The 25681-nt window shown below is 44.2% G+C and overlaps 1 protein-coding gene across 13 annotated transcripts in view; it reads left to right on the top strand.

Moving 5' to 3' along the window:
• ELN (elastin) overlaps positions 1-25681 on the top strand; it is a 101507-nt gene that overhangs the window by 18686 nt on the left and 57140 nt on the right. For 11 of the 13 annotated variants that reach the window (XM_075594506.1, XM_075594509.1, XM_075594507.1 and 8 more), the window contains exons 2-7: positions 4595-4648; positions 6028-6066; positions 10092-10148; positions 14024-14062; positions 14185-14217; positions 17052-17090. In XM_075594506.1, the coding sequence (XP_075450621.1) occupies positions 4595-4648; positions 6028-6066; positions 10092-10148; positions 14024-14062; positions 14185-14217; positions 17052-17090 (261 nt within the window). The remainder of the gene's footprint in view (positions 1-4594; positions 4649-6027; positions 6067-10091; positions 10149-14023; positions 14063-14184; positions 14218-17051; positions 17091-25681) is intronic. The other 2 variants (XM_075594513.1, XM_075594516.1) reach the window with 1 other exon arrangement.

The raw sequence follows: 25681 nt of genomic DNA, 5'->3' as shown, positions 1-25681 counted from the left end.
CTGCTTTACGCTCCCCAAGTCACAAGCTGAGGCAGACAGGGCAAAAGTGCATCGAAATGCTTTGATACATAGGTGCCGGGTGCAAATGCCCTGGGTTTTGTTCCAAAATTGCCTTGATACATTGACCCCCAAATGTTTTTCTTTTATAAACATGGGTCATTTTGTGGCCCAGTTTTGCACCACATTTTGCCACCCGGGGAGCCCCTAGCCATGTCACTTCCGTAAGAACACTTTGTGCTGGCAAGAAATGCCTCTTCAAAGCATCTCTTTTAGTTATTGGTATCTTGTGAAACATAATTATGTTACTTTAATCCCGCAGTAACATGTTGAAGAGGAGGGCACAAACGGGTTAAACCTTGACTGTATTAGCCAAAATCAACTACAGGTTGCTTAATTCAACCGAAACATCGGATTTTGGCTAATACATTTATTTGTGCTTCGGCCCGTTTGTGCCCTCCTCTTCATCACTTTACTGCTGTATATACCTATTGGACCGAACAGGGAGGTCCGTCCTCGTATGTGGGCACCTCCGGCAACCTAAAAACATATTCCATTGTTCACAGGAGTGCCTGGCTGGACAATCTGCATTTCACTGTTTACTTTAATCCAGCAACCCTGATTTCAAGCATATAAACTGTTTACGTTCATCTGTTTGATTTAACGGCTCCATAATTACTTTGCAAACAATGAACAGAGCAAGAATAAGATTTGTCTGTGGCTTTGAGGACTGACAAACAGTCTTAAGACCAAAAGCCATTGGATAAAGACAGACTAAAAAAAAACCCCCATCCAAAGCATTTGTTTACAAGGAAAATGTTACAAGTTTAACCTGTACAGGGCTGTGAACTTCTGGGTCATGTGATCAGTCCAGGAGTGATCACATGACGCGACCATGTCGGAAGCAGAAAGGGAGAGGGATCCACTTCTGTTTTCGAGCGGACTGGCCGCTGTTTCAGAGCGGTCAGCCCGATCAACCCCTGGAAAAGAGTAAATACCTTTAATGTACCATTTAATAATAATAATAGCATGTTCTTGTATAGCACTGCTAATTGTACGCAGCGCTTTACAGAGACATTTTGCAGACACAGTCCCTGCCCCGTGGAGCTTACAATCTATGTTTTGGTGCCTGAGGCACATGGAGATAAAGTGACTTGCCCAAGGTCACAAGGAGCCGACACCGGGAATTGAACCAGGTTCCCCTGCACATGGAGATAAAGTGACTTGCCCAAGGTCACAAGGAGCCGACACCGGGAATTGAACCAGGTTCCCCTGCAGCAATCTCAGTGTCAGTCAGTGTCATTACTCACTGAGCCACTCCCTCTCCATATACATCACAGGGGCAATGTAATGGTTTCAACAACAAAACAAATGTTTAAATAGTTTTTTTTGTGGTCAATCAGATCCATTCACCCTATTAAACATCCCTCCGTCCTTACTTCATGTTTGTCCTGTGAGAATCTATTGCACTTCTGAGTGCCCCAGCAGAGTGACCTGCAGAGCATCAATATAAACCTTGTACTTGCTGGCGAAAGCTGCAGAGGATAACCGTGTAAACTCATTTCAGTGCCAAGAGTCCTGGCACGCTGTTATATATTAATCCCCCTGCCTTTTAGGAACGGCTGACTCGTTCAATGCAGCTACTGTAGATAAGCCTGTAGGTGTCTTTCCCTTAATAAGTTGATTCTATAGGCGTCGTTTACTATATTCAAAGGAGCCTGCCCAGGTTTTTGCTTGTCAATTGTTTTCCATGTATGCGCTGGTTTTGCGAAGATTTGATTGACTGTAATGATTTTGAATGAAGCAACTTGAGAATATTTATCTGCCTTGTAGGTCATCTCCTACCTGGCTGTCACAAGTACGCCAAACTCCTATATCAACAAGCAAATAAAACTTGCCCTATATTTACTATACTCTAATTGTCTTAATATGACCATCAGAATTGCATAGCAGAGCACAAGATCTAATGACATGAAATTTGAAGCAATTTGATGGAGATTTGGTATTTGTGCAATTTTTGTAAAAATTTCCATTGATCATCTTTGGCAATGCGTAATACCGCTTTTCATTATTATTATTATTATTATTATTAATAATAGTGATGCAACATTCCCCACATTGCAGTACAATCGGGTTGAAGACAATCACAATATTATGACAACATTGACATACATTGGCACAGCAGGAAAGGAGGGCCCTTCTCTATGGAGCTTACAAGCTAAAAGAAATGGACAGTGCAATCATAAAGTGAAGAGGAAGTTGGAGGCTCGTATGTTTCTAAAGTCTGCTTGCCATGTAGCAAGTAGTTGGTATGCAGTCAGCTTTGTAACATGTGATAGGTGTTGTGGTAGAAGCATGACTGGCACTTCCTGACAATGAGGGACATTGTCTAACAGTGAGTGACACTATCTTCCTGTGAGTGACACTATCTTCCTGTGAGTCACACTACCTTCCAGTGAGTGACGCTGCCTTCCAGTGAGTGACACTACCTTCCAGTGAGTGACACTACCTTCCAGTGAGTGACACTACCTTCCAGTGAGTGACACTACCTTCCAGTGAGTGACGCTACCTTCCAGTAAGTGACACTACCTTCCAGTGAGGGACATCGCCTTCCTTTGAGGGGCACTATCTTCCAGTGAGTGACACTACCTTCCAGTGAGTGACACCACCTTCCTGCGAGGGACACTATCTTCCTGTGAGGGACACTATCTTCCTGTGAGGGACACTACCTTCCTGTGAGGGACACTACCTTCCTGTGAGGGACACTATCTTCTAGCGAGGGTCACTATCTTCCAGTGAGTGACACTATCTTCCAGTGAGTGACACTACCTTCCTGTGAGGGACATTACCTTCCACTGCGGGACACTACCATCCCGTGAGGGACACTACCTTCCTGTGAGGGACACTATCTTCCTGTGAGGGTCACTATCTTCCACTGAGTGACACTATCTTCCAGTGAGTGACACTACCTTCCTGTGAGGGACATTACCTTCCACTGAGGGACACTACCATCCCGTGAGGGACACTATCTTCCTGTGAGGGACACTATCTTCCTGTGAGGGACACTATCTTCCTGTGAGGGACACTATCTTCCTGTGAGGGACACTATCTTCCTGTGAGGGACACTATCTTCCTGTGAGGGACACTATCTTCCACTGACGGGCATTATCTTCCTGTGAGGACTATCTTCCAGTGAGGGACACTATCTTCCTGTGAGGGACACTATCTTCCTGTGAGGACTATCTTCCAGTGAGGGACACTATCTTCCTGTGAGGGACACTATCTTCCTGTGAGGACTATTTTCCAGTGAGGGACACTATCTTCCTGTGAGGGACACTATCTTCCTGTGAGGGACACTATCTTCCTGTGAGGGACACTATCTTCCTGTGAGGGACACTATCTTCCACTGAGTGACACTATCTTCCTGTGAGGACTATTTTCCAGTGAGGGACACTATCTTCCTGTGAGGACTATCTTCCAGTGAGGGACACTATCTTCCTGTGAGGGACACTATCTTCCTGTGAGGGACACTATCTTCCTGTGAGGGACACTATCTTCCTGTGAGGGACACTATCTTCCTGTGAGGGACACTATCTTCCTGTGAGGGACACTATCTTCCTGTGAGGGACACTATCTTCCACTGAGGGACACTATCTTCCTGTGAGGACTATCTTCCAGTGAGGGACACTATCTTCCTGTGAGGGACACTATCTTCCTGTGAGGGACACTACCTTCCTGTGAGGGACACTACCTTCCTGTGAGGGACACTATCTTCCACTGAGTGACACTATCTTCCAGCGAGGGACACTATCTTCCAGTGATTGACACTCCCTTATAATGCTTTAGGCCTCAGACATGGTGGCATTCACAGCGCTGAGCAGCGCTGACGCTCATGCTCTCCTGCTCAAGCAGGAGCTTTTTTGTGTCCCTGCATGAGCGTCAGCGTGCGCGCTTGTGAGCCGGGTGGGAGCTGAGTGGGAGGCGGGGTGGAAGGCAGGGCTAGTGCGACACATCACGGCGCCGACGTCACGGACTGCTATTGCCTTTTGGCGGTCACTTGACCGGCCCTGCGCTTCCCTCAGTGGGAAAAATTAAATTTTTTGATGTCAGCTGCAATTCCACACGCCTCCGCACGCCTGTGGAAGTGTCATCTAAAGCCGCGCTGATAGGGATAATGTTTCCCCTCAGCGCGGCTCAGCGCGGGTCAGCACGGTCTTTTTGACCATGGCCCTGGCCTTAGACTTGATAGTTCTCCGCTCACTGGGTCCTGAAGAGAATCATTTTGAGAAGGATGTTGAGCCAGGGAGTAATCCGATTGCCAGTTCTTGGAGTCAGGAAGGAATTTATTTTTCCCCTTATGAGATATCATTAGATGATATGTCACTGGGGTTTTTTTGTTTGCCTTCCTCTTGATGAATATACTGTAAGTATGGATGTAGCATAAAGTATCTGCCGACTAAATTAAGCATAGGTCGAACTTGATGGACACATCTTTTTTTCAACCTCATCTACTATCTAAGTATGTAACTACTGTAATATTTCTATTCATTAACATAAAATGACTTGTATAAAACGTAATCTCATTTTCCGTTTGCAGGACTCCCGGGTCCTGGAGTAGGACAATATGTTCCAGGCGCTGGATTGTATCCAGGTAAGCAAAGCGGTGCATCTTATACTAAAATTGCTGCACAGTGAGATAGATAACTGTGCATCATATAAGTTAGGAGCCCAGTGAATGATCGATGTGCATCTTGTAAGTGGAGAGTGGAGTGACCGCTGGCTATGCTTCTCTGCAGTGATGAGGAAAGTGAGAGACAACCATGTGTCTTAGGCCAGGTCCATGGTGCCGTCGCCCGTGCATAGGCGTGCGCAGCCGTGACTTCACCCGTTTGAAGTGGGTGCGTTTTTTGGCCATGGTACACGCGCCGTCCGTGGGCGTGTCTAGGCGCGTGCCAGTAACGTCACAGAGCTGGTTCGCACTCATTGGAGCGAACAGCTCACGAGACCGGCCTGTCGCGCCAAGAAATCAGTTTGAACTGATTTCTTGCGCAACGCGCGCCCCCTCCCACTTCCGCGCGCACGTGCCGCTCGCTGCATGGAAGCGAACACTGCCTTAAGGCAGTCTGCTTGCTCACCGCACGGTCTGCGGTACCATGGCCCCAGCCTTATGAGTAAGAAACAAGAGAGAGATAGCTGTAAGTGAGGAATGAGGGAGAGAGCTGTACATATTATATGTTAGGAACCAGGTGAGAGACACTGTGCGATTTATAAGGGAGGAGTGGAGGGAGAGATAGCTGTCATTTTATTCGTAGGGAGCAGACTGAGAGATAGCAGCACATCTTATGATTGGGAGCTGAATGAAAGCTGGCTGTGCATCGTACGAGAGATCGGGGTAGTTGTGCATCTTATAATGAGTGATCGGGGTAGTTGTGCATCTTATGAGTGATCGGGGGTATCTATGTATATTATAATGAGTGATCGGTATCTATGTATATTATAATGAGTGATCGGTATCTTTGTATATTATAATGAGTGATAGTGGTAGCTGTGTATATTATAATGAGTGATCGGGTATCTATGTATATTATAATAAGTTATCGGGTATCTGTGCATCTTATAATGAGTGATCGGGGTATCTATGTATATTATAATGAATGATTGGGTATCTATGTATATTATAATGAATGATTGGGTATCTATGTATATTATAATGAGTGATTGGGTATCTATGTATATTATAATAAGTTATCGGGTATCTGTGCATCTTATAATGAGTGATCGGGTATCTATGTATATTATAATGAGTGATCGTGGTAGCTGTGTATATTATAATGAATGATTGGGTATCTATGTATATTATAATAAGTGATCGTGGTAGCTGTGTATATTATAATGAATGATTGGGTATCTATGTATATTATAATAAGTGATCGGGGTAGCTGTGCATCTTATAATGAGTGCATGTTGCTATAGTTTATGATGTAGCTGGGGAGCCATTGTCATTGAAGTTTGTTTTCCTGCTGATTCTAGGAGCTGGAGTGGGAACAGGAGGTGTTGCACCTGGAGCAGGTATGTAGCGGACAACAGCACGCGGCTTCTTGTTACTCTTGATATAAACAGGACAGAGTACAATATGCCAGCTATGGAAAAACTATATGGGTTCATTGCATTTCATGGTCTAAGTTAGTACCTGACGAGAATTCAAATGTGGATTGCAATATTTCTGAGACGTGCAATATGACTCAGAAGATCAGTTCACCATCCGAAGGGGTTTATTGCTTATTTCTATTACAATTAGACGGGACTGCACCTCACACTATATCCTACATGTGCCCCCCTCAGTGCATGATTGCACCATCTAAGAGACGCCTAGTTTCATAAATATTTACATTTGACTGTTGAATGGCTGGAGTGGTTAGAATGGCTCGGCCATTGGAAGTGGTGGGGGTGGAGATGCATAGTGCAAACCACAGTGTGTTTGGTGATGTTACCACTATAAGGGAGTTCCAGTTGAGTCCGGGGAAAACCGTAAATAATGTTGGTGCTCCATTATATGTAACTCTGCTAGGTGTTTCTCCTTCTTTAACCCGTTGTGGTGGTAGAAATAAGGGCCCATCCAAGGGAAAGTGGCTGAGAAGGAGGAGGGCAGGCAGGAGCCCCTGGTATACCCGCAGAGCATTCCTGCATAATTACTTGTATCTCTGTGTAGAGTGACACGCAGTTTTTCTAGATAAACCTAATAGTGCTAGAGAAACATGTAAAGCATCAATATATTAACCTCCACACTGCTGCAGAGACCTGCCAAGCGCCAGCATATTATCCCCACCACTGCCCCAAAGACTTGCAGAGCCCATGTTTACTAAGCAGTGCTATTCTCTGAGGTGTCTTATGGAATCGCTCCACTTGATAAATATGAGCCTTAATGTATTATCCATTCTACTGTGTAAGAGACCTGCACAATTCAGCTATACTGTATATCCCCTTTTCTTGGTAAATAGAAGCTGCAATGTCACTGTTTGGCCATTTCTCCTTCCTGAGCATTATTGCATACAGTATCTGTAACTCCGTACTGCTACGCAGACCTGCAGAGCCACGCAGCACAAACCTGTGTCCTGCTACGCAGACCTGCAGAGCCACGCAGCATAAACCTGTGTCCTGCTACGCAGACCTGCAGAGCCACGCAGCATAAACCTGTGTCCTGCTACGCAGATCTGCAGAGGCACGCAGCATAAACCTGTGTCCTGCTACGCAGACCTGCAGATCAATGCAAAATAAACGTGTGTCTTGCTACGCAGATCTGCAGAGCAACGCAACATAAACCTGTGTCCTGCTATGCAGATCTGCAGAGCCATGCAACATAAACCTGTGTCTTGCTACGCAGACCTGCAGAGCAACGCAGCATAAACCTGTGTCCTGCTACGCAGACCAGCAGAGCAATGCAACATAAACCTGTGTCCTGCTACGCCGATCTGCAGAGCCACGCAACATAAACCTGTGTCCTGCTACGCAGATCTTCAGAGCAATGCAACATAAACCTGTGTCCTGCTACGCAGACCTGCAGAGCAACGCAACATAAACATGTGTCCTGCTACGCCGATCTGCAGAGCAACGCAACATAAACATGTGTCCTGCTACGCCGATCTGCAGAGCAACGCAACATAAACATGTGTCCTGCTACGCCGATCTGCAGAGCCATGCAACATAAACTTGCTTTTTTTTTTTAATACCTCACGTCCCAAGAGACCCATAGTTACTAGATGAACAAATCCATTTCCCACAGACTCCAAGATACAAACCTACAGCACAGCTGGTGGAAATGAGAACTGCACTAGAAAAAAAGAAAGAAAAAAAAATAGCTTTCAATTGAAATGTTTTTTCTTAGATACATAAGGGTATTTTGTTTTGCCTCCGTTTTGCACCGCTTTTGCAGGAGAATTTGATGAATATCTCCCCATGAGACATGCAGTTCATAAGTAACCTCCCCACTGCCTGAGACACCTTTTCAAGATTCAGTCACCCGGTGCAATTCCTCTTAGTTGACCTACAAACAAGATTTTGTAAATAATTTAACAATATAGTTTGTCTTCTCTAAACAAATGTAACAAAGCAAAGACAGCTACTTTTGTTTCTTTTGGAGGTTGGACATAACATCTAGCTGAATATAATGACAGAAAACCCTTTACTAAATCAAACTAGGAAAACAAGTGACATTTGAAGCAATTAGCTAAAGAGTTGGAAGCTGTCCCACTGCGTGACACTGCTTTCCACTGCGTGACACTGCTTTCCACTGCGTGACACTGCTTTCCACTGCGTGACACCATCTTTCACTGAGTGACACCATCTTCCCCTGAGTGAAACATCTTCCACTGAGCGATACTATTTTCCACTGACTGACACTATCTTCCACTGAGTGACACTATCTTCCACTGCGTGACACTATCTTCCACTGCGTGACACTGCCTTCCACTGCATGGCACTGCCTTCCACTGCGTGATACTGCCTTCCACTGCGTGACACTGCCTTCCACTGCGTGACACTGCTTTCCACTGTGTGACACTGCCTTCCACTGTGTGACACTGCCTCCACTGTGTGACATTGCCTTCCACTGCGTGACACTACCTTCCACTGCCTTCCACTGGGTGACACTGCCTTCCACTGGGTGACACTACCTTAAACTGGATGACACTGATTTTCACTGGGTGGCACTGCGTGACACTGCCTTCCACTGTGTGACACTGCCTCCACTGTGTGACATTGCCTTCCACTGTGTGACACTACCTTCCGCTGCCTTCCACTGCGTGACACTGCCTTCCACTGCGTGACACTACCTTCCACTGCGTGACACTGCCTTCCACTGTGTGACACTGCCTCCACTGTGTGACATTGCCTTCCACTGCGTGACACTACCTTCCACTGCCTTCCACTGGGTGACACTGCTTTCCACTGGGTGACACTGCCTTCCACTGGGTGACACTACCTTCCACTGGATGACACTGCTTTTCACTGGGTGGCACTGCATGACACTGCCTTCCACTGTGTGACACTGCCTCCACTGTGTGACATTGCCTTCCACTGCGTGACACTACCTTCCACTGCGTGACACTGCCTTCCACTGCGTGACACTACCTTTCACTGCCTTCCACTGGGTGACACTGCTTTTCAATAGGTGGCACTCTCTTCCACTGGGTGACACTGCTTTTCAATGGGTGGCACTATCTTCCACTGGGTGACACTGCCTTCCACTGGGTGACACTGCCTTCCCCTGGGTAACACTGCCTTCCACTGGGTGACACTGCTTTTCAATAGGTGGCACTATCTTCCACTGAGTGACACTGCTTTTCAATGGGTGGCACTATCTTCCACTGGGTGACAATGCTTTTCAATGGGTGGCACTATCTTCCACTGGGTGATACTGCTTTCCAATGGGTGACACTGCCTTCCACTGGGTGACACTGCCTTCCACTGGGTGACACTGCCTTCCACTGGGTGACACTGCCTTCCACTGGGTGACATTGCCTTCCATTGCGTGACACTGCCTTCCACTGGGTGACACTGCCTTTCACTGTGTGACACTGCCTTTCACTGTGTGACACTACCTTCCAGTGCGTGACACTGCTTTTCACTGCGTGACACTGCTTTTCACTGTGTCACACTACCTTCCACTGGGTGACACTGCCTTCCACTGGGTGACACTGCCTTCCACTGGGTGACACTGCCTTCCACTGTGTGACACTGCCTTCCACTGTGTGACATTGCCTTCGACTGCGTGACACTGCCTTTCACTGTGTGACACTACCTTCCACTGCATGACACTACCTTCCACTAAATGACACTGTTTTCCACTGAGTGACACGGTTTTCCACTGGGTGACACTGCCATGTACTGAAAGACTTTGACTTTTAGTAAGTAAAATTGTCTTTCAAAAGCGACACACTTTTCAAAGAGTGACACTACTGTACCATCTAATGACCTGATAGGCCTTCGGACAGTATGGGTCCTCAGTAGACTAGTTTCCCACTGCCCTTTTGGCCTCCTGGACACTATGTTTTCATTCATGAAATTCCTTGGGCTTAAACTTCTTTTTCCATTCACAGGAATCCCTGGTCCTGGAGTAGGGGGACAATATTATCCAGGCGCTGGATTGTATCCAGGTAAGCAAAGCTGTGCATCTTATACCGACATTGCTGCTCAGTGAGAGAGAAATGTGCATCTTATACCGACATTGCTGCTCAGTGAGAGAGAACTGTGCATCTTATACTGACATTGCTGCTCAGTGAGAGATAACTGTGCATCTTATACTGACATTGCTGCTCAGTGAGAGATAACTGTGCATCTTATACTGACATTGCTGCTCAGTGAGAGATAACTGTGCATCTTATACTGACATTGCTGCTCAGTAAGAGATAACTGTGCATCTTATACTGACATTGCTGCTCAGTGAGAGATAACTGTGCATCTTATACTGACATTGCTGCTCAGTGAGAGAGAACTGTGCATCTTATACAGACATTGCTGTTCAGTGAGAGAGAGAAATGTGCATCATGTAAGTTAGGAGCCCAGTGAGAGATTGTGATGTGTGCTGTGAGTGTGGAGGGGAGTGATAGAGACAGCTGTGCATCTTATGAGTGAGGAACGGGTGAGAGATAGCTGTGCATCTTATGAGTGAGGAACGGGTGAGATACCTGTGCATCTTATGAGTGAGGAATGGGTGAGAGATACCTGTGCATCTTATGAGTGAGGAATGGGTGAGAGATACCTGTGCATCTTATGAGTGAGGAATCGGTGAGAGATAGCTGTGTGTCTTATGGAGTGAGGAACAGGTGAGAGATAGCTGTGCATCTTATGAGTGAGGAACGGGTGAGAGATAGCTGTGCGTCTTATGGAGTGAAGTTCCAAAAAGTTTTAGAAAAGTGGGAGTTTAATCACACATACATACGATGTGTATTTCACGTGACTCTTCCTTATAGAAGTCATTTTAAAATGAATACGTACAAGAGTAATAAGGCATTTGCACTTCAACTGTAATAAAACGTTAAAGGGACAGATAATTTTCCTCTAAGGGACACATTTGTGTAAAAAAGAAATAGCATTTCCCTTATCTTTTCCATGAATGAGCTGTAAATAAGACAACAGGACTGGCACACTTTGTCCATAAATATAGTCTGTTCCAACATCAGACCTGTAACCCGGACACGGAGGGAAGATATATTATAATTACTGCGACAATTGCAACATCTCAAATACGTTTAGCAAACATCTGCTCTCCCAATTCTTGTTAAGCTCACGTTATCGATCAATTCTGGCTAATATTATTCCAAATAAAAAGCAGCGTTGATCATAGGACGAGACGTCCGTACAGTCCCTGATTTTTAAATTAGATAAGTGTATCACAGAATTAATCTAGACAGTAAGGACAACAGGTCGTTTTAAGAGTTTACATTATCCATCTGAAACATGTGTCAGTGAATGAGTGAGCCACTGATTGAGCCACGTGTGCTGATGCAGGGATATCTTTAAAACCTGACCTGTTGGTGGCCCTTGAGGACTGGAGTTGGCCACCCCTGTTCTAGGGGAACTAACTGTAATTATGCAAGATGAAGCTGAAAAGCATCGAAGACGGACGAAAAAAATATTATTCTAAGGCTGACTCACTCTTAGCAGCCAAGTTAAATAAGGCTAACACTTTCACAAACATCAGTGCAATCAGAAATAAGAATCGGCAAATTGTCTATTGACTGAAAAGACACATGCACAAGGTTCCAAGAATAGAATTAATCGCGCTATTATCAGATCATGCTAAGCCCAATCTCCTAAGGAAATCTGAAATAATAAACTGTTTAAGAAAAGCTGGTTTGCATAAAATCAGCGAGGAAGCAAATGCCAATTCAGAGAACCCAGTAACTGCGGACCATTCTCTAAACCATCAGATCCCTTACAAATGACAAATCCCTGCGCCCTGATATCCTTCTTAGCATCTACTACGCAAAGTGTGCACCGCCCCGCGTACCCCACGTACATAAGTTATTTAATCAGTTAGTGGGAGGAACAAAGTGCCCATCTTCGATAACGAGAGAAAATATGTAGTTGTGCTGCACAACTGCCCTGATCACTCATTATAAGATGCACAACTGCCCTGATCACTCATTATAAGATGCACAATTGTGCATCTTATAATGAGTGATTGGGGTAGCTGTGCATCTTATAATGAATGATCGGGTAGCTGTGCATCTTATAATGAATGATCGGGTAGCTGTGCATCTTATAATGAGTGATTGGGGTAGCTGTGCATCTTATAATGAATGATCGGGTAGCTGTGCATCTTATAATGAGTGATTGGGGTAGCTGTGCATCTTATAATGAATGATCGGGTAGTTGTGCATCTTATAATGAGTGATCGGGGTATCTGTGCATCTTATAATGAGTGATTGGGGTAGCTGTGCATCTTATAATGAATGATCGGGTAGCTGTGCATCTTATAATGAATGATCGGGTAGCTGTGCATCTTATAATGAGTGATTGGGGTAGCTGTGCATCTTATAATGAATGATCGGGTAGCTGTGCATCTTATAATGAGTGATTGGGGTAGCTGTGCATCTTATAATGAATGATCGGGTAGTTGTGCATCTTATAATGAGTGATCGGGGTATCTGTGCATCTTATAATGAGTGATTGGGGTAGCTGTGCATCTTATAATGAGTGATTGAGGTAGCTGTGCATCTTATAATGAGTGATTGAGGTAGCTGTGCATCTTATAATGAGTGATTGAGGTAGCTGTGCATCTTATGAGTGATCGTGGTAGCTGTGCATCTTATAATGAATGATCGGGTAGCTGTGCATCTTATAATGAGTGATCGGGGTATCTGTGCATCTTATAATGAATGATCGGGTAGCTGTGCATCTTATAATGAGTGATTGGGGTAGCTGTGCATCTTATAATGAATGATCGGGTAGCTGTGCATCTTATAATGAGTGATTGGGGTAGCTGTGCATCTTATAATGAGTGATTGGGGTAGCTGTGCATCTTATAATGAATGATCGGGTAGTTGTGCATCTTATAATGAGTGATCGGGGTATCTGTGCATCTTATAATGAGTGATTGGGGTAGCTGTGCATCTTATAATGAGTGATTGAGGTAGCTGTGCATCTTATAATGAGTGATTGAGGTAGCTGTGCATCTTATAATGAGTGATTGAGGTAGCTGTGCATCTTATGAGTGATCGTGGTAGCTGTGCATCTTATAATGAATGATCGGGTAGCTGTGCATCTTATAATGAGTGATCGGGGTATCTGTGCATCTTATAATGAGCGATTGAGGTAGCTGTGCATCTTATAATGAGTGTTCGTGGTAGCTGTGCATCTTATAATGAGTGATCGGGTATCTGTGTATATTATAATGAATGATCGGGTATCTGTGCATATTATAATGAGTGATCTGGGGCAGTTGTGCATCTTATAATGAGTGACCGGGGGTAGTTGTGCATCTTATAATGAGTGATTGGGTAACTATGTATATTATAATGAGTGTTCGGGGTAGCTGTGCATCTTATAATGAGTGATCTGGGTATCTATGTATATTATAATGAGTGATCGGGGTAGCTGTGTATTTTATAATGAGTGATCGGGGTAGCTGTGTATATTATAATGAGTGATCGGGGTAGCTGTGTATATTATAATGAGTGATCGGGGTAGCTGTGTATATTATAATGAGTGATCGGGGTAGCTGTGTATATTATAATGAGTGATCGGGGTAGCTGTGTATATTATAATGAGTGATTGGGTAACTATGTATATTATAATGAGTGTTCGGGGTAGCTGTGCATCTTATAATGAGTGATCTGGGTATCTATGTATATTATAATGAGTGATCGGGGTAGCTGTGTATATTATAATGAGTGATCGGGGTAGCTGTGTATATTATAATGAGTGATCAGGGTATCTGTGCATCTTATGAGTGATCATGTTGCTATAGTTTATGATGTAGCTGGGGAGCCATTGTCATTGAAGTTTGTTTTCCTGCTGATTCTAGGAGCTGGAGTGGGAACAGGAGGTGTTGCACCCGGAGCAGGTATGTAGCGGACAACAGCACAGCACACACTTTTTTTTTCCCAGTCATAATGCCACCTCTATAAGTTTGCTGGCAATTTTTATTGGAGTCATTACTTTATTCTAAGTGTTTTTATTCATTAGGGTTATATCCCGGCGGTAAACCCCCCAAACCAGGTAAGGAGTTATACTTTTCTTCTGTACAGTATGTGTGTGTTCTTTTTGCGTGACCCTTTGAATAGAGCAGAAGTGCTCAACTCCAGTCCTCAAGCCCCCCCTCCCCCAAACCCCCTAACCCCCAACAGGTCATGTTTTCAGTTTTCAGGATATCCCAGCTTCAGCACAGGTTGCTCAATCAGAGGCTCAGTCGTTGATTTCGGCTTCCTGCTACTCTTAATATAATCAGGACAGAGTACAATATGCTAGTTATGGGAAAACTACATGGGTACATTGCATTCCTCCATTGGAGGATTCCAGTCCTCAAGAACCCCCAACAGGTCAGGTTTTAAGGGTATCCAGCCTTGAGCACAGGTGGAGCAATCAGTAGCTCAGCCATTTTGACTGAAACACCTGTGCTGAAGCAGGGATATCCTTAAAACCTGACCTGTTGGAAGGTCTTGATGACTGGAGATGGGAACCCCTGATCTAAGTGACCCCTAGTTTTTATAGATAATTACATAGTACTCATCGGTGGCTTAGGAGTGATTAAAATGGCCAGGTCTTTGGAGGGGCCACGGGGGGCAGAAACTCATTTTGAGCCACGGGGTGTTTAATGATATGTCCACTTTCAATAAGTTCAATTCGAGCCAGGGAAAGACCTGCGATAATTAAAATCCCTTCTTTTAGTGCTCGACAGGTGCAGTGAGTTATCCATTATATTTAGCATGATTAGGTAAGTGTTTGTCTTTCCTTAGCCCATTGTGGTTGTAGCAATAAGGGCCCATCCAATGTAAAAGGACCGGGAAGGAAGAGGGTTGAGAGATGACTGTAAAACTCTAACACGTGGGAAGAAGCAGTGTGGGGGGGATTTATTTATAGGCCGTGGAAGAAGTGCAGCCTGATCTCAGTCCCATAATCGTAGGCCTCTCCCTAAGAAGTACTGAGCCTCTGATTGAGCAATCTGTGCTGAAGCAGGAACTGATTAGGCCACCCGTGCTGAAGCAGGGACTGATTGAGCCACCCGTGCTGAAGCAGGGACTGACTGAGCCATCTGTGCTGAAGCAGGGATATCCTGAAAACCTGACCTGTTGGAGGGTGGGGGGGTTTGAGGACTGCAGTTGAGCGCCCCTGGACTAGAGTATCATTTAAAATGTAAAGAACTAGAAAAACAAAATCCCAGCTTTATTTTCTCTATAAGAAATGAGAACAAATAGAATTTCAAATAATATGGAACAAAAATGTGAAAATAAAGAAGCAATTCGTGGTATTTAAAGAAAATCACGGGGAGAGATTTGGACTGCTGTAGAATCACTGATTTGGAAGCTGCAGAAGCAGCGAAGTGAGAGAGACATGATGGAGAGCAGTGATACTGCACCATAAGACACCTTCCAATGCTGGAAGATCCCGTACCTCCGATTCAAGGGAATGGGTCAATGAAGTGTCTGCTGCTGCCAGAAGACGACTTATGGCATAGCACTGCTTAGTACATACAGGCCCTAATATTGATATAATGCCCATCTACCACACCACCATTTCCTCTCAGATTGCAGCGCTGGCTGCTTTATGGCTGTTGTTGACATAGTGAACAATTTTTTTCAGGGACATTACTAGCAGAAAAACAGCATTAAACAGGGACTCATAAAGTCCCTTGACAATCTCCATACATATCCCATAGTGTCGGATTGCCAAAGACGCCTGTGAGTGCCTGCTGCAGGGATATGACATTCCAGACAGTATATGCACTGCAGTCAACAGAAACACATATACAATCAAAATTATTACAATTAATTCATGTTTAACCATCACAATGGTAATGTCAATACTGTACAATGCTGCAGTGGTCCCACCAAAGGCTCTGGATACTGTTGATCATGTTATCTTGCTAGACAAGCTTCAGTTATCTGGAATATGGGAACCCTCTTTAAACTGGTTTCGCTCCTACATATCGGGTAGATCCCAATATGTGTCTATCTCGGTTTACAACCCCTTGGATGTCACCTGTGGTGTCCCGCAAGGCTCTGTTTTGGGGCCCCTACTCTCTTCAGTTTTCATTAATAATCTACCTACAGCTTGTAAGGGAGCTTCAATGCACATGTATGCGGATGACACAATCTTATATGCACACAGCCCTAGCCTCTCCGACCTTAAACATACTTCAATCTGACTTTTTCAACACTTGAATACTGGATTTCCCAAAACAAACTGTTTTTAAGCACTGAAAATACGGAAACAATGGTATTTGGGACTAAAGCTACATTTCTAAAGCCACCAACGACAGAGCTACAAATCATAACCAACCAACCATTCCTGCCCCTGTCACTAGTTTTAAATATCTGGTCATATGGTTTGACTCCCATTTAACATTTGGGTTGCACATTCATTTTCGGAAATCAGACGCGTCGCCGCTGACCAGCTAGGAGAAGTTACAGAGGCCTTGCGCGGTTCCCCAGCATTTAATGTAAATGCCTTGGGGGACAGCGCGGGACCTCTGCAACATGCCGTGCCCCCCCATGAAAATCTCGCGCCGCCCAGTTGGCGCCCCCCTGATCTAGACAACAAGCTGACAATATTTGCAAGCACCTCCACCTGTGACCCCTTCACCAATTGGCACAAATTGTCATCGTAATCAATATTTGTATAATGACACAACTTGAAACCCACCCTTGGTATCCATGTCTACACAGACATTTGGTTCGCTTGACACAGGTCCAGACTGACTAAGCAGCGGTGGTTCATCTTAAAAGGAAGAGGCCCTGAAGTGCACAAAGGCTCTTTGTGGTTTAATAAATCTTGGTCACAGATCCCTGGTGGGTCACACTCCATTTACGTTGCTGTGTTTCTCCCCCACACAGGCTATTTACCAGGAGGCCTTGGCACTGCTTTAGGAGCTGGTGAGTATACAATGTGTGCCAATGAATTAGCTACAGCGGTAGTGGGAAACAGTGATTAAACTGCCATTAAAAAAAGAAACGTTTTGTGCAGCACTGCAGTTAAATAGGAGCTGTCCTGAGCTTGATGGGTGCAGAGTACTGTATCACCCATTACAAGCAAAGCAGCTATTTCTATCACTTTCCAACTGCTGGGGAGAGGTGAGTGCTGCCTGTAAGTCCTTCAATACCAGCTGGACTTTCAGCTAAGGTGAAAGTATTAAGGACGCGGTGTGAAAGCGCAGAGCCGGGAGCTGTGCAGTCTTGTGATAGACACTCACTGGGAGCCTGTCTCGCTTATTTTGAGGATCTGTGCATTCATAGACTTCAATAGAGATTCACTTATTAAAGTGAATATTTTTCCAGAATAATGTAATTTTTTTTGGATACAAAAGCCCCAAAGCGAACTTTTTGAAGCCTTTGATCCTCTGGCGGTAGCTGTGCAGAATGAGGTGTTGTAATACATACTGGCCGTGAGGCGGCATTGAAGAAGCACTTGCTGGGAATGAGGAAGAAGGCATTGTAAGAGCACTCTGACTGCAGAGAGTGACATGAGGCGGCTTTCTGCAGGGAAGTGGATAACAGCTCTGGCTGTGGAAGATTAGTACTTTAGTATAAGGGCTGTGGACGAGTAGTACTGTAGTGTAAGGGCTGTGGAAGAGTAGTACTGTAGTGTAAGGGCTGTGGAAGATTAGTACTTTAGTATAAGGGCTCTGGAAGAGTAGTACTGTAGTATAAGGGCTGTGGAAGAGTAGTACTGTAAGTAAAAAAGGGAAGGGAAAAAAGGGAAAAAAGTAAGGGAAAAAAGGAATAGGTGCAAAACAGCGCTAGGGATACTGATGAATAAATGTTCAGGCAGCCAGGTGAATGACTGGTGGTACAACCAGTCAGGGAAACAGATGAAACAAAGGGGTTAACCGGCGCCAAAGAGGGTAAATACCAGTCCTGTTGTGACAGTCCAAATACAGTCCTTGGGATGATGAATGGTGATGATTCTCACCTCAGCAGTGCATATGTGAAAAAAGAGAAAGAGAAATAATAGTGCAGTAAATCAACACAGGGGGGGGGGGGTGATCACAGATATTGACAAAAAACAACAAACAAGACATACAAACATATAACACTAGCACGGCCTAAATATTAATAAAAAGCATATTTATTGATGTGGAAATGTGCATAAACCGCATCCGGAGGGGTAAAATTGCAACCCTACTCACAAAATGCTGGAAAGGTACAGGCAGATCTGCTGTATGCAGCTGGGCTGTCAAGATGGCGACCGGAGCACTTGTGCTGGCGTCCACACGTGACTAGGAAGCCAGGCAGATGACTCAGATGACGAGGCCTCTGGGCGGACGTGACGTCACCCCCGTTGTGTATTCTCCACCGGCTCACAGGACTCCAGTCCTCCAGTCCTCATCAGCAGCCGCAATATCGCCGTACTTCGGTTCAAAACACTAGTTGGAGACTGCAGAGTTTCTCCTTTGGAACTGCAGACTTCACCACACTGGAACACTCTAAAAACTTGAAACTTCCCGACGCGTTTCGTACGCATGCGCGTACTTCTTCAAGGGATGTGCTTGTCTGATAGTCTCTATGGTATATATACCCTCAGTCCAAAGTCCTGGTTGGTTAATTGGATTTGTGGTATTAACCCCAATTAGGGCTAATAGACAACAGCACATAAACAATGGCCTATTCTAATCAACATACATAACAAACATACAACATTAATTGGGATGAACAGAAAAGAGAAAAAAAACGTTAAAAACATTTAAAAAGACATTAAAAATATAAACAGTGGCAGAACAAAGAATTAATGACTTAAAAATAAGTGATTATAAAAAGGCTTTGAGTTCAAAGTCGATATTCATTCCCTTAGGGGAGAGGGTTTTAAGTTCATATATCCAGTAAGCCTCACGTATACTGGCCTGCTGGAGTCTACTCCCCCCTCTAGGATTAACATCAACCTGCTCAATTGCCTGACAGATAAGACCCTTGGGATTCTTATCGTGGTACAGAGAAAAATGATGTGAGACACTATGTGTCACTAAGCCCCTTCTGATATTGTAAATATGCTCATAGACACGTCTCTGAAAGGTTCTCCCTGTTCTGCCCACATATTGCAAGCCACAAGGGCATTGCAATAAATATATAACATATGTGGAGTGGCAGTTAATGAAATTGTATATAGGGTAACTCCGCAGTACTGCTGATCCTCAAGAAAAAACTTTTAAAAAAGCATCCACGTTCTATCCAAAGTTCGCACAAGGACATCTAGTAAGCTCCTTTGTAGAAATGGTCAGCATAGATCTAGAGAACTCATGTAGAACATACAAAATCAAAAAAGATAATTTTAATATTAAAGAAAAAGAGGCAGTCCAAAATCTAGAGAATAATGACTCGATTGTTATTAAATCGGCTGATAAGGGTGGGGGTATTGTGGTCATGGACAAAGAGTATTATCTAAAAGAGTCCATGAGATTACTGGGAGATGAGACCACATACCTCCCCCTTAACAGTGACCCTTTGGTACATTTCAAAGCCGAACTGGGAGAATTGTTGACTTCTGGTGTAAATAGTGGGGCATTATGTGAGGATGAGTTCAAATTTCTGTCTGTTCAGTTTCCACGCACACCGTTATTTTATTTTATACCTAAAATTCACAAAAATTTAACTGCACCTCCAGGGAGACCTATTATTTCTGGTATTTCTTCCCTCACTTCAAATCTTTCACAATTTATAGATCACCATCTTCAACCGGTAGTCACTGGTGGCAGGTCCTATTTGCGAGACACGACACATACGCTACAAATTCTAAAAGATCTTAAATGGCAGCAAGGATACATTCTAGCCACGGCTGATGTAACATCCTTGTACACAGTTATTGACCATCATCAAGGATGCCAGGCCGTGTCTCGCAAACTGGAACACTCCAGTGGCTATTCACGCACCAAGAGGGATTTTTTGATGGAGAGTATTTGGTTTATTTTAACACATAATTATTTCACTTTTAATTCTCACTATTACATTCAGAAATGTGGTGCCGCCATGGGCACGAGGTTCGCTCCTAGTTATGCCAACTTATTCATGGACAGTTGGGAGGAGGAATTCATTTGGAACAACTGTCCTCTAGGAGCGAGCCTGGTGCTCTGGCGGCGCTACATTGATGATGTGATTTTCATTTGGTCAGGCACTCAGGATTCTTTAAATGATTTTTGCACTTATTTAAATCACAATCACCTTAATTTAAAATTCACATGTAGTTTTAGTACTGAACACATCGATTTTTTGGACCTCCACATATATGTCAAAGATGACATATTGCACACAAAAACCTTTTTTAAGTCTGTGCAGGCAAATAACTATGTGCGCGCGGATAGTCACCATAATCCGCAGTGGCTGCGAAATATTCCAAAGGGACAACTGGTACGTCTTAAACGTAACTGTTCAGAAGACGAGATTTTTAAAAAACAAGCAGAAGATCTAAAACATAAATTCATTAATAGAAAATACAAAGAGTTTGAATTAAATGAGGCTTTTAATCAGGTCAATGAGATCAATAGGGACACTTTACTTCAATATGAGGTTAAAAAGAAGGAAACAATAAATACACGTCACAACCAGGTAGCGTTCATCACTCAATATAATGAAATGGCGCCAAAAATTAAACAAATTATAAATAAATATTGGCCTATTTTATTACAAGATGAAGTATTGGCAGATATCCTCCCAAAAAAAGCCAATATTATATTTTCCAGGGCTAATAACTTAAAATCTAAACTAGCCCCCAGTTGTCCGGTGAACCAAAGAAAGCAGAAACTAGGAGGGAATCTAAAAGGTTTCTTCACCTGTGTAAAATGCGTAGCATGTTCATTTAGTAAAAATTCAAAAAAATTTACATCTAATGTTACTAATAGGAGTTACCCTATATACAATTTCATTAACTGCCACTCCACATATGTTATATATTTATTGCAATGCCCTTGTGGCTTGCAATATGTGGGCAGAACAGGGAGAACCTTTCAGAGACGTGTCTATGAGCATATTTACAATATCAGAAGGGGCTTAGTGACACATAGTGTCTCACATCATTTTTCTCTGTACCATGATAAGAATCCCAAGGGTCTTATCTGTCAGGCAATTGAGCAGGTTGATGTTAATCCTAGAGGGGGGAGTAGACTCCAGCAGGCCAGTATACGTGAGGCTTACTGGATATATGAACTTAAAACCCTCTCCCCTAAGGGAATGAATATCGACTTTGAACTCAAAGCCTTTTTATAATCACTTATTTTTAAGTCATTAATTCTTTGTTCTGCCACTGTTTATATTTTTAATGTCTTTTTAAATGTTTTTAACGTTTTTTTTCTCTTTTCTGTTCATCCCAATTAATGTTGTATGTTTGTTATGTATGTTGATTAGCATAGGCCATTGTTTATGTGCTGTTGTCTATTAGCCCTAATTGGGGTTAATACCACAAATCCAATTAACCAACCAGGACTTTGGACTGAGGGTATATATACCATAGAGACTATCAGACAAGCACATCCCTTGAAGAAGTACGCGCATGCGTACGAAACGCGTCGGGAAGTTTCAAGTTTTTAGAGTGTTCCAGTGTGGTGAAGTCTGCAGTTCCAAAGGAGAAACTCTGCAGTCTCCAACTAGTGTTTTGAACCGAAGTACGGCGATATTGCGGCTGCTGATGAGGACTGGAGGACTGGAGTCCTGTGAGCCGGTGGAGAATACACAACGGGGGTGACGTCACGTCCGCCCAGAGGCCTCGTCATCTGAGTCATCTGCCTGGCTTCCTAGTCACGTGTGGACGCCAGCACAAGTGCTCCGGTCGCCATCTTGACAGCCCAGCTGCATACAGCAGATCTGCCTGTACCTTTCCAGCATTTTGTGAGTAGGGTTGCAATTTTACCCCTCCGGATGCGGTTTATGCACATTTCCACATCAATAAATATGCTTTTTATTAATATTTAGGCCGTGCTAGTGTTATATGTTTGTATGTCTTGTTTGTTGTTTTTTGTCAATATCTGTGATCACCCCCCCCCCCGTGTTGATTTACTGCACTATTATTTCTCTTTCTCTTTTTTCACATATGCACTGCTGAGGTGAGAATCATCACCATTCATCATCCCAAGGACTGTATTTGGACTGTCACAACAGGACTGGTATTTACCCTCTTTGGCGCCGGTTAACCCCTTTGTTTCAACTGTAGTGTAAGGGCTGTGGAAGATTAGTACTTTAGTATAAGGGCTCTGGAAGAGTAGTACTGTAGTATAAGGGCTGTGGAAGAGTATTACTGTAGTGTAAGGGCTGTGGAAGATTAGTACTTTGGTATAAGGGCTCTGGAAGAGAAGTACTGTAGTATAAAGGCTGTGGAAAAGTAGTACTATAGTATAAGGGGGCTGTGGAAGAGTACTGTAGTATAAGGGGGCTGTGGACGAGTAGTACTGTAGTATAAGGGCTGTGGAAGAGTAGTACTGTAGTATAAGGGCTGTGGAAGATTAGTACTGTAGTATAAGGGCTGTGGACGAGTAGTACTGTAGTATGATGGCTGTGGAAGAGTAGTACTGTAGTATAAGGGGGCTGTGGAAGAGTAGTACTGTAGTATAAGGGGGCTGCGGAAGAGTAGTACTGTAGTATAAGGGGGCTGTGGAAGAGTAGTACTGTAGTATAAGGGGGCTGCGGAAGAGTAGTACTGTAGTATAAGGGGGCTGTGGAAGAGTAGTACTGTAGTATAAGGGGGCTGCGGAAGATTAGTACTGTAGTATAAGGGGGCTGTGGAAGAGTAGTACTGTAGTATAAGGGGGCTGCGGAAGAGTAGTACTGTAGTATAAGGGGGCTGCGGAAGAGTAGTACTGTAGTATAAGGGGGCTGTGGAAGATTAGTACTGTAGTATAAGGGGGCTGTGGAAGAGTAGTACTGTAGTATAAGGGGGCTGCGGAAGAGTAGTACTGTAGTATAAGGGCTGTGGAAGAGTAGTACTGTAGTGTAAGGGCTGTGGAAGAGTAGTACTGTAGTATAAGGGGGCTGTGGAAGAGTAGCACTGTAGTATAAGGGCTGTGGAAGAGTAGTACTGTAGTATAAGGGGCTGTGGAAGAGTAGTACTGTAGTATAAGGGGCTGTGGACGAGTAGTACTGTAGTATAAGGGGGCTGTGGAAGAGTAGTATTGTAGTATAAGGGGGCTGTGGAAGAGTAGTACTGTAGTATAAGGGGGCTGTGGAAGAGTAGTACTGTAGTATAAGGGGGCTGCGGAAGAGTAGTACTGTAGTATAAGGGGGCTGTGGAAGAGTAGTACTGTAGTATAAGGGGGCTGTGGAAGAGTAGTACTGTAGTATAAGGGGGCTGTGGAAGAGTAGTACTGTAGTATAAGGGGGCTGCGGAAGAGTAGTACTGTAGTATAAGGGGGCTGTGGAAGAGTAGTACTGTAGTATAAGGGGGCTGTGGAAGAGTAGTACTGTAGTATAAGGGGGCTGTGGAAGATTAGTACTGTAGTATAAGGGGGCTGTGGAAGATTAGTACTGTAGTATAAGGGGGCTGTGGAAGAGTAGTACTGTAGTATAAGGGGGCTGCGGAAGAGTAGTACTGTAGTATAAGGGCTGTGGAAGAGTAGTACTGTAGTGTAAGGGCTGTGGAAGAGTAGTACTGTAGTATAAGGGGGCTGTGGAAGAGTAGCACTGTAGTATAAGGGCTGTGGAAGAGTAGTACTGTAGTATAAGGGGCTGTGGAAGAGTAGTACTGTAGTATAAGGGGCTGTGGACGAGTAGTACTGTAGTATAAGGGGGCTGTGGAAGAGTAGTATTGTAGTATAAGGGGGCTGTGGAAGAGTAGTACTGTAGTATAAGGGGGCTGTGGAAGAGTAGTACTGTAGTATAAGGGGGCTGCGGAAGAGTAGTACTGTAGTATAAGGGGGCTGTGGAAGAGTAGTACTGTAGTATAAGGGGGCTGTGGAAGAGTAGTACTGTAGTATAAGGGGCTGTTGAAGAGTAGTACTGTAGTATAAGGGGCTGTGGAAGATTAGTACTTTAGTATAAGGGCTGTGGAAGAGAACTGTAGTATAAGGGCTGTGGAAGAGTAGTACTGTAGTATAAGGGGGCTGTGGAAGAGTAGTACTGTAGTATAAGGGCTGTGGAAGAGTAGTAATGTAGTATAAGGGGCTGTGGATGAGTAGTACTGTAGTATAAGGGCTGTGGAAGAGTAGTACTGTAGTATAAGGGCTGTGGTAGAGTAGTACTGTAGTATAAGGGCTGTGGAAGAGTAGTACTGTAGTATAAGGGCTGTGGAAGAGTAGTACTGTAGTATTGGGGGCTGTGGAAGAGTAGTACTGTAGTATAAGGGGCTGCGGAAGAGTAGTACTGTAGTATAAGGGGGCTGTGGAAGAGTAGTACTGTAGTATAAGGGGGCTGTGGAAGAGTAGTACTGTAGTATAAGGGCTGTGGAAGATTAGTACTGTAGTATAAGGGCTGTGGACGAGTAGTACTGTAGTATAAGGGGGCTGCGGAAGAGTAGTACTGTAGTATAAGGGGGCTGTGGAAGAGTAGTACTGTAGTATAAGGGGGCTGTGGAAGATTAGTACTGTAGTATAAGGGGGCTGTGGAAGAGTAGTACTGTAGTATAAGGGGGCTGCGGAAGAGTAGTACTGTAGTATAAGGGCTGTGGAAGAGTAGTACTGTAGTATAAGGGCTGTGGAAGAGTACTGTAGTATAAGGGCTGTGGAAGAGAACTGTAGTATAAGGGGGCTGTGGACGAGTAGTACTGTAGTATAAGGGCTGTGGAAGAGTAGTACTGTAGTATAAGGGGGCTGTGGAAGAGTAGTACTGTAGTATAAGGGCTGTGGAAGAGAACTGTAGTATAAGGGGGCTGTGGAAGAGTAGTACTGTAGTATAAGGGGGCTGTGGAAGAGTAGTACTGTAGTATAAGGGCTGTGGAAGAGTACTGTAGTATAAGGGGGCTGTGGAAGAGTAGTACTGTAGTGTAAGGGCTGTGGAAGAGTAGTACTGTAGTGTAAGGGCTGTGGAAGAGTAGTACTGTAGTGTAAGGGGGCTGTGGAAGAGTAGTACTGTAGTGTAAGGGCTGTGGAAGATTAGTACTGTAGTGTAAGGGCTGTGGAAGAGTAGTACTGTAGTGTAAGGGCTGTGGAAGAGTAGTACTGTAGTGTAAGGGCTGTGGAAGAGTAGTACTGTAGTGTAAGGGCTGTGGAAGAGTAGTACTGTAGTGTAAGGGGGCTGTGGAAGAGTAGTACTGTAGTGTAAGGGCTGTGGAAGAGTAGTACTGTAGTGTAAGGGCTGTGGAAGAGTAGTACTGTAGTGTAAGGGCTGTGGAAGAGTAGTACTGTAGTGTAAGGGCTGTGGAAGAGTAGTACTGTAGTGTAAGGGCTGTGGAAGAGTAGTACTGTAGTGTAAGGGCTGTGGAAGAGTAGTACTGTAGTGTAAGGGCTGTGGAAGAGTAGTACTGTAGTGTAAGGGCTGTGGAAGAGTAGTACTGTAGTGTAAGGGGGCTGTGGAAGAGTAGTACTGTAGTGTAAGGGCTGTGGAAGAGTAGTACTGTA

This window comes from Ascaphus truei, chromosome 3 (assembly GCF_040206685.1).
Source record: "Ascaphus truei isolate aAscTru1 chromosome 3, aAscTru1.hap1, whole genome shotgun sequence".
In the NCBI taxonomy this organism is placed as follows: Eukaryota; Metazoa; Chordata; class Amphibia; order Anura; family Ascaphidae; genus Ascaphus; species Ascaphus truei.
The sequence above is the reverse complement of the archived record's forward strand: the minus strand, read 5'-3'. Positions and strand labels throughout refer to the sequence as shown.